The sequence below is a fragment of the Apus apus genome, chromosome 1 (assembly GCF_020740795.1).
Source record: "Apus apus isolate bApuApu2 chromosome 1, bApuApu2.pri.cur, whole genome shotgun sequence".
In the NCBI taxonomy this organism is placed as follows: Eukaryota; Metazoa; Chordata; class Aves; order Apodiformes; family Apodidae; genus Apus; species Apus apus.
The window spans coordinates 149,832,402-149,851,252 of NC_067282.1; the positions used below are offsets into that span (position 1 = coordinate 149,832,402).

General features: G+C 45.2%; 1 protein-coding gene across 3 annotated transcripts; it reads right to left on the reverse strand.

Moving 5' to 3' along the window:
• Positions 1–163: 163 nt before the first annotated feature.
• Positions 164–18,102, reverse strand: PRDM4 (PR/SET domain 4). Of its 3 annotated transcripts, XM_051636400.1 has the most exons (12): positions 17,899–18,102; positions 16,155–16,288; positions 15,323–15,508; positions 12,490–13,284; positions 9,315–9,464; positions 8,001–8,119; positions 7,236–7,321; positions 5,997–6,124; positions 5,141–5,455; positions 4,516–4,629; positions 2,177–2,345; positions 164–1,361 (listed from the first exon to the last, which is right to left on the reverse strand). In XM_051636400.1, exons 1-12 carry the CDS (start codon positions 17,907–17,909, stop codon positions 1,052–1,054), a joined length of 2,517 nt encoding a protein of 838 aa, XP_051492360.1. In that variant the 5' UTR covers positions 17,910–18,102; the 3' UTR covers positions 164–1,051. The 3 variants fall into 3 exon arrangements, with proteins under 3 accessions (XP_051492360.1, XP_051492177.1, XP_051492272.1); XM_051636217.1 differs by lacking the exon at positions 17,899–18,102 and having other exon boundaries at positions 16,155–17,301; XM_051636312.1 differs by lacking the exons at positions 4,516–4,629; positions 17,899–18,102 and having other exon boundaries at positions 16,155–17,298.
• Positions 18,103–18,851: the final 749 nt, after the last annotated feature.

Consider the following 18,851-nt stretch of genomic DNA (forward strand, 5'->3'; position numbering starts at 1 on the left):
CTTAGCTGTACCTGTTTGTGGAGGTGCAACAATACATACCTTGTCCCAGGAAAGCTTGGGAGAAACAGCTGATGAAAGAGTTATGTTACTCTCTTAGCATCATTATCAGAAATAGGAACCTTTTTTTTTTTCAGAATGTGTAAATATTTTTTTAAAAAGAGCATTAGAAAAGAGCCACATTTTTAATTTTTTTCAAAAGAAAACAACCAAATGAAATACATAATCTTAATTCCATAAATAATAGCAGCAAACCCTCCCATCATTCTAGGTGGTAAAAGGTTTACAGCACAAGAATATATACTGTAAACACTGTCTGACCATCTGCAAGCCTCTTCCTTATTGAGTCTATACAGTCTTTACCTCTTCACCTGCTTACATGTACTAGTGATCTAGACAGGGAAGAGGCAGTAACTATTCTCGAAAAGCCACGTGATTTTCTGTAGTGGGGTAAGTGCGTTGTCTGTAAATGCTGATTTCATTGGCTTTTTTGGTTACCTAAAACCGAAGCTGCTATTTATTTTTTTTAGAAGGAAACTTGAGCATTGACAAATTTTTGCTCTGGGTCAAACCACATCCTTCGGTTAGGAAGTGTTAAAAAGCAAAATACATCAGCTGCCACCACCATCTTGTTTTTCTTATTGTCATGGCTTTGCCAGTTAAGGATAATGGGCTTACAGGTCCCTGCAGTCGCTTGACTACATTTCTGGTTTGTGGCTCTTTACTCATAGGGCTATGCAAGGTGTGTCATATATCTCTGCACAGGATGGATTAATCTGAGTGATTTGGAAAAGGAAGTATGCACAGTGTGAAAAAAATGTCCTTGCCTTGCATTTCCTTCTTAGCAACTCTTCACTTGCATGTGCAAGATCCATTCTCATTCAGTGAGCTCTGGGTACAGTTTATGAAGCAGTTGGTAGTGTGGAGACTTAAGACAGAAGGAAAACGCCTCATTTGACATGTGCTGTTGACTGGGGAAACAAGGAAGAGGGTTGTTGTTTTTTTTTTCCTTCTCTAGTTACAGCATCCAAGAAAATATCCCCCTCTCTTTTCTTCATTTGTGTCCAGAGAGGGCATCACCTGTTGAGTAGACTCCATTGTTAATCCTACAGTCTTCAGTCCTCACAGAGTCTATTAATTCCTCCTCTGACTCATCCTCTTCTTCCTCCTCTGGGGCTGACAGGCTGGATGTGGGGCCTTTACATATTTTTAAGTGGCGAGTGAGATGATACTTGGTTAGATAAGCCTTGGAGCATTTTTCACAGACATAGTCCCTCTTTCCTTCATGTGAATTGAGATGCTTCTTCAGGTGATTTGTCCTCAGAAACAGCTTGTCACACTTGGGGCACTTGATCTGCCGTTCTCTGCAAGACATGACAAAGTTACCGTTTGCTCCCACAGCAAGGCAGCTGATAAGGTATTAACTAGTAGGGTGGTGGTGACAGGAGGGGGGGAAGGGTAAGTCTTACTCCCAAATCTTACACTTAATATACTAGAAGAAGCAGCAGACCAGAAATAACAGCACTACTGCAGCACTCAAGTGTAAATACTGTTCATTTCCCACTGTACGCACACAAAGCTCCTCTTCTCTCCCCCCAGATCCCCAACATGGCTGGCAAAAAAAGTCAGGCTTTTTGGATTACCTGTTAATTTGCAGCCGTTTCTCCTTTCTGATGATAAATTAACAACAACAACAACAACAAAATTCTACAAGGGTTTTGTTTGTTTGCTTATTTTTTGAGTAAGACCAAACTCTGGTTAAGCTCTATGTTTTGGCATGGACAGAAATATTGCCATGCTGGAAAGGTTAGGCCTGGCTTCCCATCCTCCATCAACAGTGGGGGAAGAAAAGAAGAAAAGAAAACAAATCTGCTGAGTCTTAACAGCCCTTGGTCTGTAAATGCTAAGCAGAGGCTTACCAGACTGCAACAAAGTCTACAGATGACTGTGCAGAACAGCTCCCAGCAGTTACTGTGTCATTAAAATACTGCAAAGACTAGAATAGCACAACCTCAGCCAGTAACAAGCAATTTGTCCAGATAGACTTCCGAGTCATTTTTAGAGGATGAACCTGTACTCCCCTAGGCCAAACTATTTGCAAACTGGAGATGTTCTGGGGCTCTTCAGCTTCATTATTTATTGCACTGGCTGGTCCAAGACATCTTGTGAGATCACTTACTGCGTATGAGTGAGTACATGCTGCTTGAGGTCCTGCCTCCGCATGAACAGCTTTTCACAGTAGTCACACTTCAGATTCTTCTCCCCTGTGTGGATGACCATGTGTGATTCCAGGTGAGCCTTCTGAGTGAATGATTTGTCACAGAGGGTACAGCGGTAATTCTTCTGGCCTAGGATTGCATACGTACACCCACAAATCCACAGTCAGTCCCCCACGAAATACAGTAAGCAAACAAGCCTGACCACTTCTGAAAAAATCCAGACTATTTGTGAACAGGACCTGCTTCCTCCCACAGTTCCTCCAGACTCAACATAAAGGTCCTACCTACTTGCAGTCTAGATTTAGCTATACAAAAAAACCCCAAGCATATGACTTCACTTCGTAATTCCCAAAGCTCTTCATCCCCCAGCCCACATCCTCAAGCCAAAAAACTCACTTCATGCTACTGTTTCAAACCACTGAGCCCTTCATGTGATGCCCAGTTCTGCACTTTGTCCTTCTCAACACCATTGTTTACATTTCCTCCAGTGTTTGTGGTCAATCAGGCCTTCCTGTAAGGCACTTTCTGCTTCTTGTCTACACCAACTGTGCCCCACTGTTCTGCATATTAAAACATCACCAGTAGACTTGTACGTTTTCCAGCAGAAATTCAGGCAAACATTTAACAAGATGAGGCTGATCCATGATCAATTCTTGAGTAAAAACAATGGCAGCCTCCTTTTTAATACTAACCACAGTATCTATCTAGTTACTGTACATCAGTACATGCCCATCTCTGCTAATTTACCACAGGAACTGTATCTGATGCCTCACTGGAGCCCAACCACACTTGAGGCACTGCATTGCCTTTGTCTTGATCTAATACAGGTACAAAGCTCACTGGCTCTTTGCTAAATTCTATGCTTTATCCCATTTTCACACTTACCTGCAGTTCTTCCATTGCTCGTTAACATAAATAGTTCAAAACCCTTGCACACCACTTAATTCAGATTAAGTTTGAATGCCACTTGGATCCCTATCCCACTGAGTATTCTGTGGTTGCATGTACCACATTTGTACTTGATCAGTTTATTAAAACTCCTCACTCCTCAGCCTGCAGCTTCCTCTGCTTGACTCAAGTGCACCAAACTCCCAATTTTATTACCCTTCTAGCTTTCTGATTTGTATCCCTTGATTTCCAACAGCTACAGCTATTTCAACCTTACTGGAAAAAAGAAAGAAAAAAAAAAAAAGGCAAAAATACACCGTTTATTGCTGGATTGTACTTGACCTTCACCCTCTCTACTATCCTCACTCTCTGTCAAATCCATGCCTATTCCTATTCCCTTCCTTCTTACACAGCTGAAAAATCTTTCACTATTTTGTTTTCCACTGTTAGCTCTCATTCACTGATCTCTGGCCATTCTTCCTCTATCTCCAAAGCCTCTGTGTCTTATGGGGACAAACTTTTTAGCAGGGTGTGTTGTGACAGGACATGGGGCAATGGCTTTAAACTAAAAGAGGGTAGATTCAGAGAAGATACAAGGAAGACATGTTTTACAATGAGGGTGGTGAAACACTGGAACAGGGTGCCCACAGCGGTGGTAAAGCCCCATCCCTGGACATTCAAGGTCAGATCGCATGGGCCTCTGAGCTACCCAATGTAGTCAAAAACATCCATGCTTACTGCAGGGGTGTTGGACTAGATAACCTTTAATGGTCCCTTCCAACCCAAACCATTCTATGTTTCTCTGATTCTATATCCAAATGCCCACAGAAGTCAACAGCATGTTCAGACATGAGTGTTTTGATGAGTGACAGAGCAGAGCCGTGTCTACATCACTCTAACTCCACAGTCACCAATTTCAGTCTTGTGCCATTTGCTTAAGATGAAAAACAAAGTAGGAAGGAGGGGAAAGATTATCAGCCCCTTATTTAAGTGGCCAACTGTCCACATTGCAGGCTCTCAGATCCAGCTGGCTTTTTCTCATGAGCAGAAGAGAACCCTTGTTTTATTACAGCTGCCAGCACTGGATCTGCTGTGTGGGAACAAAGGGTCTCAGTCTCCCAGACAAAGGCTGACACTTCTTAACAGTAATAAACTTCAACTCATCTAATGCTCTTTCAGTTATGGCACAATCAGCCAGAACACACAGGTCTACATACTGTTCTGTAAGCACCCGCACCACTGAACTCAGCACAGTCCTGTCCTATGCCAACCAGCTGTCTCTCAGGCAACGCCCAGGATTTAGTTGGGCTCAACATGGACTAGAGATCATTCTTATGAAGGCTGCTATTCTTAGAAAGGAAGGTCAAGGGAGGCGATTCTCCCACTACACTCTGATCTTGTGAGACCCCACCTGGAGTAGTGCATCCAGTTCTGGGGTCCTCCGAACAAGACTTGGACTTGTTAGGGCAGGTCCAGAGGAGAGCCATGAAAATTATCAGAGGGCTGATATCAGAGGCCACCTCTCCTATGAAGACAGACCGAGAGAGTTGGGGTTGTTCAGCCTGGAGAAGGCTCCAGGGAGACGTTATTGTGGCTTTTCAATACTTAGAGGGGCCTTGCAAGGAAGATGGAGAGGGACTTTTTATCCAAGCCTGTAGTGACAGGAGAAGGGGCAATGGTTTTATACTGAAAGAGATTTAGATTGGACATAAAGAAGAATTCGTTTTTACAATGACAGTAGTGAGACACTAGAACAGGTTGCCCACAGAAGCTGTGGATGTCCCCTCCCTGGAAGTGTTCATGGTGAGGCTGGATAGGGCTTTAAGCAACCTGATCTAGTGAAAGAAGTCCCTGGCCACGGCAGAGGGGTTGGACGAGGTGATTTTTAAAGGTCACTTCCAACTCAAAACATTCTATGATTCTAAGAGCTTAGATTTATGGATACAAGCTCTGCCCTGCCAGCTGGCAAAGGGATCAGAGAGAACAGGTCCTGCCCCAATATTTTGCTAGCACTCCTTGAAGTCCCCAGCCCTTACCTGTGTGTATCTTGAGGTGTGTCCGTAAGTTGCTAGGATCACTGAAAGCTTTGCTACAGAAATCGCACTTATGCGGCTTCATGCCCATGTGCCCCATGAAGTGGACGTGGAGCTTGGAAGGGGAGATGAAAGCCTGGGGGCACATGGAGCACTTCCATTTCCTTTCCTTGCCATGGCCTGGCCCATGGCTGCTGCTGTGCCCCTGGCTGGGGAGGTGGTTATGAATATGGCTGCTCAAATGGGCCTTGAAGTCCGCATAGGAAGCGCATTCCTTTCCGCAGTGGCAGATGTGCACGTCCGGATGTTCGGGGACACCTTTGGGCACAAAAGTATCACTCTTAATGAGGCACAGCACAGCCTAACAGAGCATGAGCCATGTTAGCACTCTGTCTGTGGCAGCAAACCCAGCTGCAGAGATTTTCACCCCAGCTCCTTTCCACTCCAGTGCTTTTCAACTCTTTCAGGTAGACTATTTCAAGTGTTTCGGGAGGCCAAACTTTGGAATGGTTTTGAGCACAGCTCCACTAAACCTAAATTACCACAACCAAAGGTGGGGGAGTGTAAGCACATCTTCAGCTAGCCCAAATCCCTTAGCATCAGATGAGCAGAAAGAAAACAACCCTTTTTCTTTGAAACCGACATCTTTTACTCCCGATCAGTGGAAACAGATAGTGGAATGCTTCTTGTGAACAATGGTACTCCTGTTGACATGTGTAAAAGGAAATGGTGATGTGCACCACTAAGAGCTGAAAAGGAACATTATACACTCCCAAGTCACAGTGCCTAGAGATGGCACTAAAAGGGAATTCAAGCTGAGCACTCCCTGCAAAGCCAACGAAGATGAGCACTTACTTACCAAGCTGTCGAGCATAGTCCCGACTGTAATAAAAGAGGAGCTCGTGTTCAGGTGGGATGTCCCGAGAGGTGCAAAAGTAAATTTTTCCATCGTGAGGATAAGCTACCAGGTTCTGCTCTTCCCGGTTCCTACAGCAATAGTGAGAGTTATGAAAAAAAAGCCCTCCAGAAATAATGACTTCTTGAGAGAGGAAAGAAAAGCAGCAAATTCCTATGAATGAGTAATGAGAGAACCTCAGTGCTTGTCAGCACATTATAAAAACTTTAATTTCTGTCACTTCTGTCCTTCTTTACTACAGGAAAGGAAAATTGGACCTTGAGAGCAAATCTGCTCCACCAAATTATACATTTTTCACACCGCTGCGATATCTTGCTGAGAAAATTATTAATAGATATTGGAGTGGGATAAGAGAAGAGAGTTTATGATTCCCTAAGGAATCATAAAAATATACGTATTTCTCATATTAACCCCCTTAAGAAATAGAGAACACATGAGGGAGAAATAAATATCAGTAAAGTCTTAAAGCAAAATTATCTTAGAAAATAACTCTTGAAAAGCATTTCCAAGATGTGGTAACTCATCTTCTGAAGGTTTAGCTTGTATATATTTGTTCCCAGTATCTGAAAGCAGGAAAAGCTCTGCTCCACTGCAGTGGGAGATCAAGCATTACCTTCTTCACTCCTGCATTTGGAAGCAATGAAATTAATTGCCAGGGAAACCTACTTTGTGTCACAGAGCAATAGCAGAGTTTCAGCCTTCTCAGTGGACCGTGTATGGAGCAACACTGAAGCTAGACTTGTCAGTTTTCATCACAGGCTCCAGATAGACTGAAAAGGACAGCTCTTGTGCTTGAAACTCAGCCAAAAGAACCACAGGACACTTTGATAATCAAGTATTAAAATCAAACAATCAACATAATCTTCACAGATGTATCCAAAAACAATGGGACAGAGGGAAGGCAACAAGCTAATACACAGTAAGATCATATAAAAAGAACCTCATTTAAAGCTTCAGAACAAGGGAAACAAAGCATGCGGGCACATTTGGGGCTGTTTTACTACAGCATACATACTGGTTCCCCCATAACATTCTCTACTGGCTGCTCTGTTTCATTGTCCCTTGATCCCAAGATTTTTACTCATCTGGACAGTCAGTGCAGCAATCAGCATTCTCCAGCAGTCTCCTATGAGCCTGCAGATCAGACTCTAAGCTACTTAGCACAGTACATGTGTTTCTCACCTGGCTTTACGTACAAACATCATCCAATTGCATTCATTTTCATCAGTTGTAATGATGCAGAACTCCAGGACACCACTGTGATAGATCTGCCAGGAAAAACAAAAGCAATCTTAAGAAAAAACACAGCAACAAATGCAGTGAAAGGCAACTTCTTTCTTTAAGAGAGGATTTGTTTACCTAGAACAAGCCAGGAGATCTCCATTGCCATGACTGAAGCCCTGTTCTTACTCCTTACTTCCCCCTGCACACAGGAATCTTGACCTCTCTGCTACCCAGGAGGCTCAGAAAACTGTTTATCAGCATCTTTCTGACAAACCATCTCCAGCTTCCAGCAGAAATGCACTTGGCTGCTTTTCTTACAAACAAAATCTTGCAAATAATAATATCTGAGCAAACAGTACATGTTCTCTTTATATAGATCATTTTTACTTGATGTGGAAAAGAAGGCTTTAAATCACCTGGGAGAACTTTCAACAACAGTGACACAAACAAGTGCTGCCTAGTAATTCATATACAGTCTCTGCTGCAACTCCACACAAATACTGGACACCACAAACAGCCCTTCAAAAGTTGTACATCAGGACTGATTACCAGCATATTACGTGGTACACAACTCTGCTATGCTGCTATGAAGTACTAAACAATCAAACTGCATTAATTTTGATTTTTGGTAAGGATGGTAATGTTAAAGCTGCTGTGTCACATGGTGACTTTCACCAGACAAAGGCATGCCTGCAGACACTGTGCACTGTAACATCCACTGACCTTCCAGATGTGACTGGCTGCTTTGTCTGTCCAGTCGGCCACCTCCAGAGAATGGCTCTGCTGCCCGATCAAAGGTCCAAAACAAGTCCTTACAGGAATGGTTTCTCGTGTCCACACACCTATCAGTAGAAGAGCAAAATCTGCAGAAATCAATTATTGAAATAACTAATCACGCATAGCAAAAAGGTGGGAGGTTTATGAGATAATGCTCCAGGGGTAATATCTAGGCATAAAATGATCAAAGCTTCTACTTCACATGTAAAACACACCTAAGGCAGAGACAAGAACCACCACCACCACATGACACTATTGGGAGCCGCTTTGTTGTAATTACAAATACTTATTTTGTTTGTCAAAAGCAAGTAATTTACTTTTCAGTAAGCTATAAAACTAAGATCCTAGCCACTTGTACCAATTAAAGTTTTCATGGCACTTTCTGCAGAAGCAGAAAATACTAGTTTCAGTAACTACATTTCGCCTACCTAATCCCCAGGAATTTCCAGAATTGTTGCTGGGCATTGTTAAGCAGCTTCTGCATTTCTCCCCAGAGGCAGCTGTATTTCTGTCATGGGCAGAGGGATTCCTGCATGTATATTATTTATTATTAAACATTTTTATATATATAGGTCTACATAAATACACTGAATAGTTTTTAGGAATAAACTGGAAACTAGTTCAGCTTGAAAAGATGTAATCTACTCTCAACAAGCAGCATCACTAAGCAAGCCAATAATCACATTCTTTTCTAGCCTTCAGATCCTTAGGGTATTGCACTGTACTCTTCCATCTCCAGGTGACAATGGTGTGAAATACAGTAACAAGGTCCACATCCAGTGGCAAGGTCACAGTCTATGTGCCAAATGCAAATGAAGGGGGAGGAAAAAAGAAGCACTTGTGATCAGTACTCCAGTGAGAGCATCCAGAAGACCCACAGCAAACCAAGCTGATGAACAAGCAGACAGAAATCTCCATTATTTTGAATTGTTATCTTCCCCCAAACTTCAACTGCTGTAATGTTTTTTTATCAAAGCTGTGGCTGGGCTGTTTAGCACATGATAAAAATAAACACCATGCCTTGCTTGTGCTTCACCTTATAACACCCTGTGGCAGCAGCCCTAGAGTCCAGCTGAAGTCTAAGCAGTAACCAGAGGACAGGAAGCTCTTGCACTACGTAAGTCAGGTTGATTACCAAAGACAGAATCACCTCTTTATTGCAGTGTTTCTTTCCCACATTAAAATCCCTATGGTTTTGGATTTACGCAGTGAGTGTATTTTAATGCGCTGCACAGAAATACACAGTAATCTGATTCTTACCCGCTTCAGCTCCCATGATAGACTGCCGGAGGACAAGCTGCTTAGGGAGAGAAAGCCTGGCTCGGCTCTCTATCGGGGTGTCAGGGACAAAGGTGACGGGGCCATGATCTGGGCAGTCTGATGGATATGCCTTGTCACACAGTGTGCACCCTGCAGAGAGGGGAAGGGACAACAGGGATTAAAAATAATGCAGCAGCCCCCGTGGTACAATCAGCTTCATTATGATTCAGCTCAGCTCTTGCCATAGGCTGCTTCTATCTGGTTTAACTCGGTGGCTTTACTAGATTTTACTTAGAAGAATATGAATCGTATTATTACAGTCAGATGGGCACCAACATACATATCACTGTTCCTGTCCAATTCAGATCAAACACGAGGACCTCCACCTGCCTTCCTGATGGTAAGTTACTCACCTAGACTCTGGACTACCCCTACAGGGGCAATCTAGTAATGGGACAGAGTCCACTCTTCATCAAAACTAACACAAAATGCGTGTTTGTGTCCCCGGAGCTGGCAGTAATGCTGACAATGAGCCATCTCTCTGATCACAAGGGAAATGACCTTCATTGGCAGAAAAATCCAAGTCATACCAAACCAAACATTTTCTAACTGGTTATATGTTTGGAATTTAGGAGGAACACAAGAGCCTTCTTGCATGTAGAAGCTCAAGGATATTAATGCAAAGGGACAGTAAGGTCTTCTAATTTTTTTCTAATTGGAACCCACAAATCCCCTTATCTCCATTAAAATTCAGACAATGTGCAAATCTTTAGGACAGCAAAAAACCTGACCTCACTGGTGCTCTACATGGACCCATTGGAATAAACTCATACAGTACACCTGTAGGGGATGCCTCTGAATGAAACAAAAACAAAAGCCCAAGAAGAATCAGCAGAATCTCTTTCCCAATCTGTCATTCAGCATAACTACTGCTGAAAAACAAACCACTGAAAGTCTTCAGTCTAAGAAATTCAAGAAAAATACTGCATAAAATGCTCTTCTATAGAAAAATATCATTTTAATTCTATATGAATGGAGAAACCAACACTTTCTCAGCAATCACCCTCCTGATAAAATATTCTTCTTCTGAAGATGCTCAGCTGATTAAGCTGGGTTTCCACAAACCTTTGGCCATTTGATGGCCCAAGTCCAGTATAAAAGACCTATAAAATACCTACTGCATAGACAGCAGCTCCATTATTATTTGTTTAAAGAGATTATTGGGATATTCCTTTCAGGGTACCAGAATCTGACCCCTGACAAAGTACAGTTTGAGCAACTACATAATTACAGATAGAAAAGTACTCAGCAAATTATTAGGTAGAGCCTATGTAAGTAGGACTACAACAATGACAACAACCACCAGACCTGAGTAATGAGAAACACTATTTGGAACAGTTGTCTTTAAGCACTGCCTGGCACACACCACGATGTGTCTGTGTACTAGCCCCAAAGAGAGGCAAAGTGGAAGAAAAGCAAGTTCTGGGCATGTGACACTGCCACTTGGAAAGGTCTAGGGATTCACACATTTTTAAGAAGTTGAAAAAAAAATCCTACATTCTACAGGGAGCTAAATATATGGTTTCCTTTGCATTTCTGTCCTTGCCAAATAATGTAAAACAAACAAAAACATTTTAAAACAATCACTGTGGTTACTTCTCTGATTCAGGTACCTAGCAAAGATGACCCTAAAAAAAGGGCTGCTTAAAAGTTTCACAAACATTTTGGACTGTAGCAAAAGCACACTTTTTCCTCCTGCTTAGGAACAATGTAAAAAATTTTCTGAAAAAGGCCCCGATTGCTGCCTTCCCAGTGAGGAAAAACAAAAGGCCCTAAACCAACTCCTACTCCTTGCTGTCACCTGTTTGGACATATTCATGCTTTATTCAAGAGAAGTTTAAAAACAACAAGAAGTTAAAAGTTTAAACATACCCAAGTCACAGATCTATTTTGCAAATCCCATAAAAGCACTAGGCATGCAACAGCCCTTATAAAATCCTACCAATGGGGAACATCATCTGGGAAACAGCTTAGGACTGTTAAGAAGCTGGCACATCAAATCTCACTTAAGTGAGTAAAAGTGATTTCACCATAAGCACGTCGGTATTTTGATCATTACTTGCTCGACATTCAACAGATGCATGTAAGAACTTCTGAATGCATCAACTGTGAAACTCTTCCCCTAGGAGCTGTAAATTCGTCATAGTTCTACACCCACCTGATTTTAAGTTATATTTTATCCCACAGAACGAAAGTTTAATTCAAATGTCTGACTAGACACCTTGCACTAAACTGGACTTCTTTGCCAACAAAGGCACTACATTTTTCCATTTCTTAAAAAACATTCTGCATTCTGCAGGCTCTGGCAGTTGCAGGGCCAGCTTGCATGCAGCAGCAGCACATAGCAATGCCAGCACAACGAATAAAACCAAACATAAAAGCTGGCCTTACACTTCAGTGTCAGTTAGCCAGGCACACTGCATGTGGAAGATCAAATCTCTGTCCCACCAAATGAGAACTTCACTGTAGTCGAACCTCACCCCTTGAACAATGATAGGATTAAGAAGAGTGTGCCATGTCCAGTGCTCCTCTCTTCATAGGAGATCAACTAATCTTTGGACTGAAGTCCTTTCATAACCATAATTAGAAATACTACAAGATTCCCTCCCTCTTTGCTCTTTTTTCCCAGCAGGTCCCGTTGAGAACATTTTCATTATGATTGTTCATGGTTTAATGAAAATTTTGCAAAATCACGTAACATCATACTCAACAACTGTACCAACTTGATTAAATGTACACCTTGTGGTGGTGTTTGTTTGGTTTTGTTGGGTTTTTTTAATGGAGCAAGAAGAGTAATTTCTGATGTGACTTAAAAAACAAAAGTCTCATTGTAAAGGATAGTATCAGCATATCCACAAAAGGCAAGAACTCAGCTTCCAGCCTCAAGGCAACATGGGAGACGGGTACAAAGAGAATGACACCAAAGCATCATATTATGTCTATTTCAACACAGTTAATCTGCCACTGCAGATGTTTCAACTTTTGTGAACTTGTTAAATAACTGAGTTTCTTTCACCAGAAATCGGTAAGACTATCAACAAGAGTCCTGCCACCCCACCAGACAACAGCTACGTAACAAAACCCTACCCCAAGCAAGCAGGAAATGCCCACTCACAGATGGTGAACAAGGTTGCCATGTTCTCCTTGTTTGAATTGGAGTCTTCCATTTGCAGAGAGGATGGTACGAAGGCAAGATTGTCTGCAGACACGTCCACGTGACTTGGCCCCATGGCTACTTCCTGATTTATGGAAGACACCGCCACCGGCTCGAGGCTGAGGCCCACTTCGTGCAAGGCTACCGAGTCCAGGGAAGCGAGGTTGTGTGAGGTAGAGAGCGCCACACTCACAGAGTTGGTGCTCATGGCCACAGTATGAATGGAGTCATTTAGCGTGTTGTCTGATATTCCTGTCACCCGCCCAGCCATGTGGTCGGGCTCCATGACGACAGGGAGTTCCAAAGTGCTACCGTGAATGGGAATGACACCGCCGTGTCCCACAGCGTCCGATGCCAAGTTACCTCCCACTGTGTCTACAGATAAAGGTTCATGGCTCCGGGAGCCATTTGGGATCTGCGAATGATCCCCGGCTACATCATCCATCGTAAGCTCTTCTGTCATCCCGTCTGGAGAGATGGGGCTGGTTACCCTTGAAACACTCTCCATAGTGATTGTAGTATCCAGTGCTACCTCGTGGCTATCACTAGGATGAAGATTTTGAGCGCCATGCGTGTTCACTGTGCGGGAGTCCATGGAGACAATCCCTGGTTCCAGCCCTACAGTTCCACTGGGCTGGTAGGGATCGAGGGCAGAGGGATTGCTGGAGACTGACAATGCCGGATTGCTGTCAACATTTATAGTGTTGGGATGGATGTACTGAGGTGGAGGTCTGTCAGCCAAGTAAGATAAGATACCTGATAGAATGAGAAGGGGAAAGAGAGTGAGATGACAAGTTTTCAAATCTTGAACAAAAATACCCCATCGTTGCAGCACAGAACATTAAGGTCTAAATCCATGAGGACATGTTCTTTACATTATGTCCAGTTAAAAGCCACTGATTCTAAAACATGGCTCACAAACATATGCCAACCCAACGCTCAGGTCAAAATATAATTTGACAAAAAATGCAGAACTTCCCTCTAACAGAGCAAGTCTCTAGTTATTTGTCAAACTCTGAACAGCTTAGTTTCTGGGCTCCTCAGTACTGAAACTGAATCTGAAAGAGGTTCTTCACATTTTAGGCATTTTTCAGACTCAATAATTTTTCTCAACAAACAGGTCACAAAGCATGAAGGACTGCTAGTGAAATCTAACATTTGATAATCCCCCCCTGTTCATCTTTGCTAGGAGACGTAGAAACAATTATCCAGGATACACCCTTTTTGCTCCAGTATTTTAGTTTTAACAACTACTTCCCTCCTCTAAGACTAAGAGACACAACTGTATATCTCATTCATTAAGAAGATCATCAGATACAATTTTGAAGGACAAGTCTCTCAAAGGTACCATGAGTCAACTGCTCTCCTTCCTTAGATGAAAAGCATGTTGTTTCTCCTAAAACAACAGCCCAGTTAAATTTAAATCAGAAGTCCTAACATCTTTTCTGGTAGTTCTAGAAAGATCCCTAATGTCAAACAACCTTGGAACTTAAGATGCAAAGAAACACTAGCCTGTATTTACACACTACCACATTCTCCTCCTAGATCTTGCTATAAAAAATCCTTGGAGGAAATACATCAGCATATTCTAGTAAGGTGTACTTCCAGTGAAGACAGAGATAGACTTTGTAAATTCTACAAGATCTGACTCAGCATTTTTTTCTAGCCTTGAACACTATAAGCCATTTATTCTATGAAAGTTTGCTACTCAAACATGTCCATTATTACAAGCGTGCAAGCACAGATACTCTTGAAACGGAATAACCCCATTAAAAATGGCTTAGCCAAGAAATGGACAGTTTAACCAGCTGCATCAAATATTTTTGCATGCCATACTGCCCTGTGGCTTGAACGAGGAGGATCTTTGAAGGCACTAAGATGACAGACAGAAGAGTCCTATGAAACATCAGGCTAAACATCAAGCAGACTAGAAAGAAAAAATACATTTCTGCAGAAATGATTCCAGCTCAGAAGAACAGCAAATACCTTCAGTCTTCAAACACACTGTCTCCTCCTCTACTCTTTGCCCAAAGAATGGACAGGGAGGTAATGCAGTAGGAAAGGTCACTCCTAAGCAGTTGGCACTACTCATCAGATAGTTGATGTTATCTGTATTTCTTTTCCTAAACTAGGCTGAACCAATAATTCACTGGATAACCTGGAAGAATTTTATCTTCCCCCTTTCACCCTGTCAATCTTAGCTACAAAACAAAGACTATATCTAAAGCTCAAATTTCTGTGTCTTCCTATACTAACATGTAAAATTATACATTTATACTTTAAAACATACAAGAGAGGAATCAAGACAGAAATCAGTATGTTAAGGCACTTGGAAACCAACTTTGAACAAAAAATGAAGAAAACCTATGCTGTGGGCTAAAGGGGTGGGAAAGAGCCCAAACTCCTCAGCTGATGGCTCACTCTTTTTGAGCTTTGAACTACTGTAATCTACCACCATACACACACCAAGTACTGCTTCAGACTACAAAAGTTAAAAAAACCAGCAGTTTTCAAACTAAAGTGATTTGAGATAGAAATAAATCATGCTTTGCTTTCTGTTAATCTTAAAAACAAAGGACCAGGAGGAGTGACCAGAGGTTTAGTTGAAGTACAAAATACCTTGCAATTCTCTTCACATACATACACAGAAAATAAACACAGAACACACTCCAGACAAACTCCAGGAATTTACAGCTGCACAAAATAGTCAGTCTTGGCTGCCTCAGGACAGAAATAGGTGTCTCTTAAAACAATTTATCTCTCTGTTCCCACCCATCAGCACCAGACCACTTACCAGGTAGAATGTGTCTGAAATAGCTGCTCTCCAGGTGAGGGTATGGTGGTGGAGGTAGGGTGTAGTTTCTCTCTGGTATACCACACATCACTCCTCGATCCCCAATACCCATTGGGAGCATCAGAGACAGAGCAGAGGGCAAGGAACTCAAGGAGGGGCCCAAGTTTGGAATTGCAACAGGCAAGCCTGCAAGAGAAAATGCCCATTTAAATTCAATGGAACTACTTGAGCTTATGAACACACAAGCTAACAAAGAGGTTACTAATTTATCAGGAGTTCCCTATGGAAGTACAGCACGGTACTGTCAAAGTAAGGTGTCAAGCTTCAAAGAAAGTATCCCAGTTACCACGGCACTGAGAGACATGCCTCGATGTGGCTACATTGGGTTTGGATCTATTACACTGGGCCTGCTTCTACTTTACAATTGTAATGGACTTTTGCCTGTGTAGCCTCCTTAAAAAAAGAGCAAGGAACACAGTTTTGCTTTACAGGTGAAAAATTATTATTTTCACCTGAGTGAAAACAGACTCAGATGGAGACAGATTTGCGGTAACAGTTCATATTTCAAAGGATCCTTCTACCACCCACAGTGAAACCACCCCATTAGAACAAAATGAGACTCCCATTAAGCCTGGTAAGCACACACCCCTTTTGCTTTGCCCACATAAGCAGTGGTTTACAGTCTACCTTTCCCCAGTTCTACACCACCTCATTACCTGCTGAAGACACGACCTGCTATCAGGGCAAGCACTGCTACCCAGTTATGAACATTCTTGTGACAGTAAAGCAGAGCATGAGCTGCAACAGCTGTTGTGGGAGCTTTCCCCGTTACCTGGTGCGGGTATGGCGTTGTGAGTGGGTGAGGCTGCCAATCCCAAGTGACCCCCGGAGACTGGCAGGGCATTGCTCACAGAGGATGAGGTCAGCTGGTCCATCCCCACAGGACTCAAGTTCATTTCATTCATTCTGGGGAGCAGGGAACAGAGGGGGGGAGGGGAAAAGAAACAAAAGCAAGAGCATTCCTGATTACTGACCGTACTGTGGTGAGGGAGGGTTGAGTAAACAAACTCAGAATCAGATACTGACACATAAAATCTCTGCCTTAGGAAGTTAAACATAAAGCAGTGCAACCACTCATGCTGTGATGATACAATGATCAATACACATTGACAGCAATAACCAGGATTTAAAAGCCAGTTCAAAAAGACAAATCAGACCACAGCTTTTTCCTTCCCATCCAGAAAATAAAGTCTCACTCCTTGTAGTCAAAGACATTGTGATTAAAGTATTGTAAACACAGACCAGGTTGGAAGCTGAATGTCACAATTACTGGGAGAATGGCATCTGATTTATATTTTGTGACCTCTAGATATCACATTCATGTCCAAAAAGCAAAGTCAGGCAGAGAACAAGGAGCGATTACTTAAAACTGGTAACAGACATAAAACCTCTAATTCACCCTCTGCTCAAACCAGGCCAATAGACACAAGAGTCACCTCTGCAGAATAGCCATTTTACAGTTTTAACAGTCTGCCTCAGTCTGGTTCTGCAGACATGGCACATGCTCCTATCTCATTAAAAACTGGTACCGTGGATGACAAGTTATGCCAGAGTGACCAGCCAGTGGCTCTTGAGTGCCTGCACCTCTCAAGCTACCCAAGTGGGTGCACATCACAACTGGCCATAGAGCTGCCAAAAACGGTGGGCTGCCCAACAACCAAGATCCCCAGCCTCGGAAGAAACCAAGCCAGCACAGGGCACATCCATCCTCTGGGGGCTCAAGCTGCGCACGCAGCCTGAACCAGTCCGCAGGGATGGGGACACCCCGAAAGAGACACGGTCACCTCCCACTTGTCAACAACTCTGGGAGCTCTGCCTGTCCTTAGCTCTGCCCGTCGAGGCACTCCTGCCCACACACGGGCTCTAACCACCCTTCCTTAGGGCCGGGCACACCGGCTGCCCCCACAGTGGCCACAACCCTGGCAACAGGCCCGAACGGCCTCCACGCAGACCCAAGCCTCTCAGACACCCTCTGCAAGCAGCAGGCCCACACTCGGCAGCACTGAGGAGAAGCTAGACCTTGGACTGCCGCTCCAGCACGAAGAGAGGGACTGCTCACCCTGGAGGAAAAAAAAAAAAAAAAAAAAAAAAAAAAAAGCCCAAATACACCAAACTCAAGCAAGTTCACCCAAAAGGCCTGAGCCCTACAACTGGGGCCGCCCGCTTTCATCCCTCTGCTGCCCGGCTTCTCGCACCGTGTGCTCTCCCACCCGCGTCCACCGCCCCGCTCGCCCCCGGGCGCGGTGGGAGGGCAACAGCCCCCCCGGCCGGGCAGGGCCCCCTCCCCGGCCCCAAAACGGCTGCCGGGGGCGGCAAAGCCCGCGAGAGGGACCCACCCCCCCGGGCCACAGGGGCGAAGCAGCGGGGCCAAAAGCCTCGGGGCCTGCGGGAAGCGCTCCAGCGCTTTAGGGACCCTCTCCCCTCCTCGCCCCCTCCTCCGGGCTGCAAGGCCGCCAGCGCAAGGCCTGAGGTGCCGGGCCCCGACCCCGCCTGCCCGCGGCCCCGAGGGCGCTCACCTGGGGTGCATGGGGCCCGGCGCCGGGGCTCTCCCGGCGGCGGAGCGGCCGCAGCCGCATCAGGGCCCTCAGCCCAGGCCCCGTCGGGCAGGCGCCTGCCCCCGGCCCCGGCCCCGGCCCCGGCCCCGGCCCGGCCGCAACCACCGCCGCCGCCGCCTCATGGGCGGGGCCCCGAGCGGCGCGGGCCCGGCGGGGAGCGCGGGGGCGGGGGCGGCGGCGATGGCGGCGGGCGGGGAACGGCGGCCGCTTCCGCCGCCGCCCGCTACCTCCGGGAAGCGGCGCCAGCGCTGCGGGCTGGGCCGCCTCCCGCCTGCGGAGCCCGCCGGGGGGGGGGGCCCCGCTCTGCGGGCGGGCGCTGAGCCGCCTCCGCCGCGCTGGCGCGGGGGGCTGCCCGTCCGGCTCTCCCGGTGCCGTGTCGGGCCGCGGCGGCCCCGGCCGTCCTTGCCGGCTCCCCCGCGGGCGCCCGAGCCTCGCTGGTGACCGAGCCCCTGTCACCGCCACCTCCCCGCCCCGCGTCCGGGTTGTTTCTGATGGCAGGAGAGCGGGCCTGGGAGCTGCCGGCTGCGCGGAGGTTCCCGCCTTCGGGGCAGCATCTCCCGCGGCGCCCACCCTGGCCGGCCGAAAGCCCTTGCCGGGTTTTACGTGCCTCTTCCCGCACTGGCTCCTGGTTTTCCACGCAGCAGGCCCAGCTGTCTCACTGCTGTCTCACCGTGCCCTCCTATCTGTCAGCACAGCCTGGGGTTTCGTGGCTTCGGGTGCCACCAGGGTGTGCTTCCCCAGCTACCTCCTGGACATCAGCTGTTGTTTGTTCACTTACTGAGGATTTATGGCTCATACGTGTGATTCTAGCTAAGGCTACATTGCAAAGGAATCTCTCGATGTGCTCAAGTAGTTCTGTAGCTCACCTTTGCTAGTGACATGTGGGTATTAATCATGTACGTGCCCAAATCCAT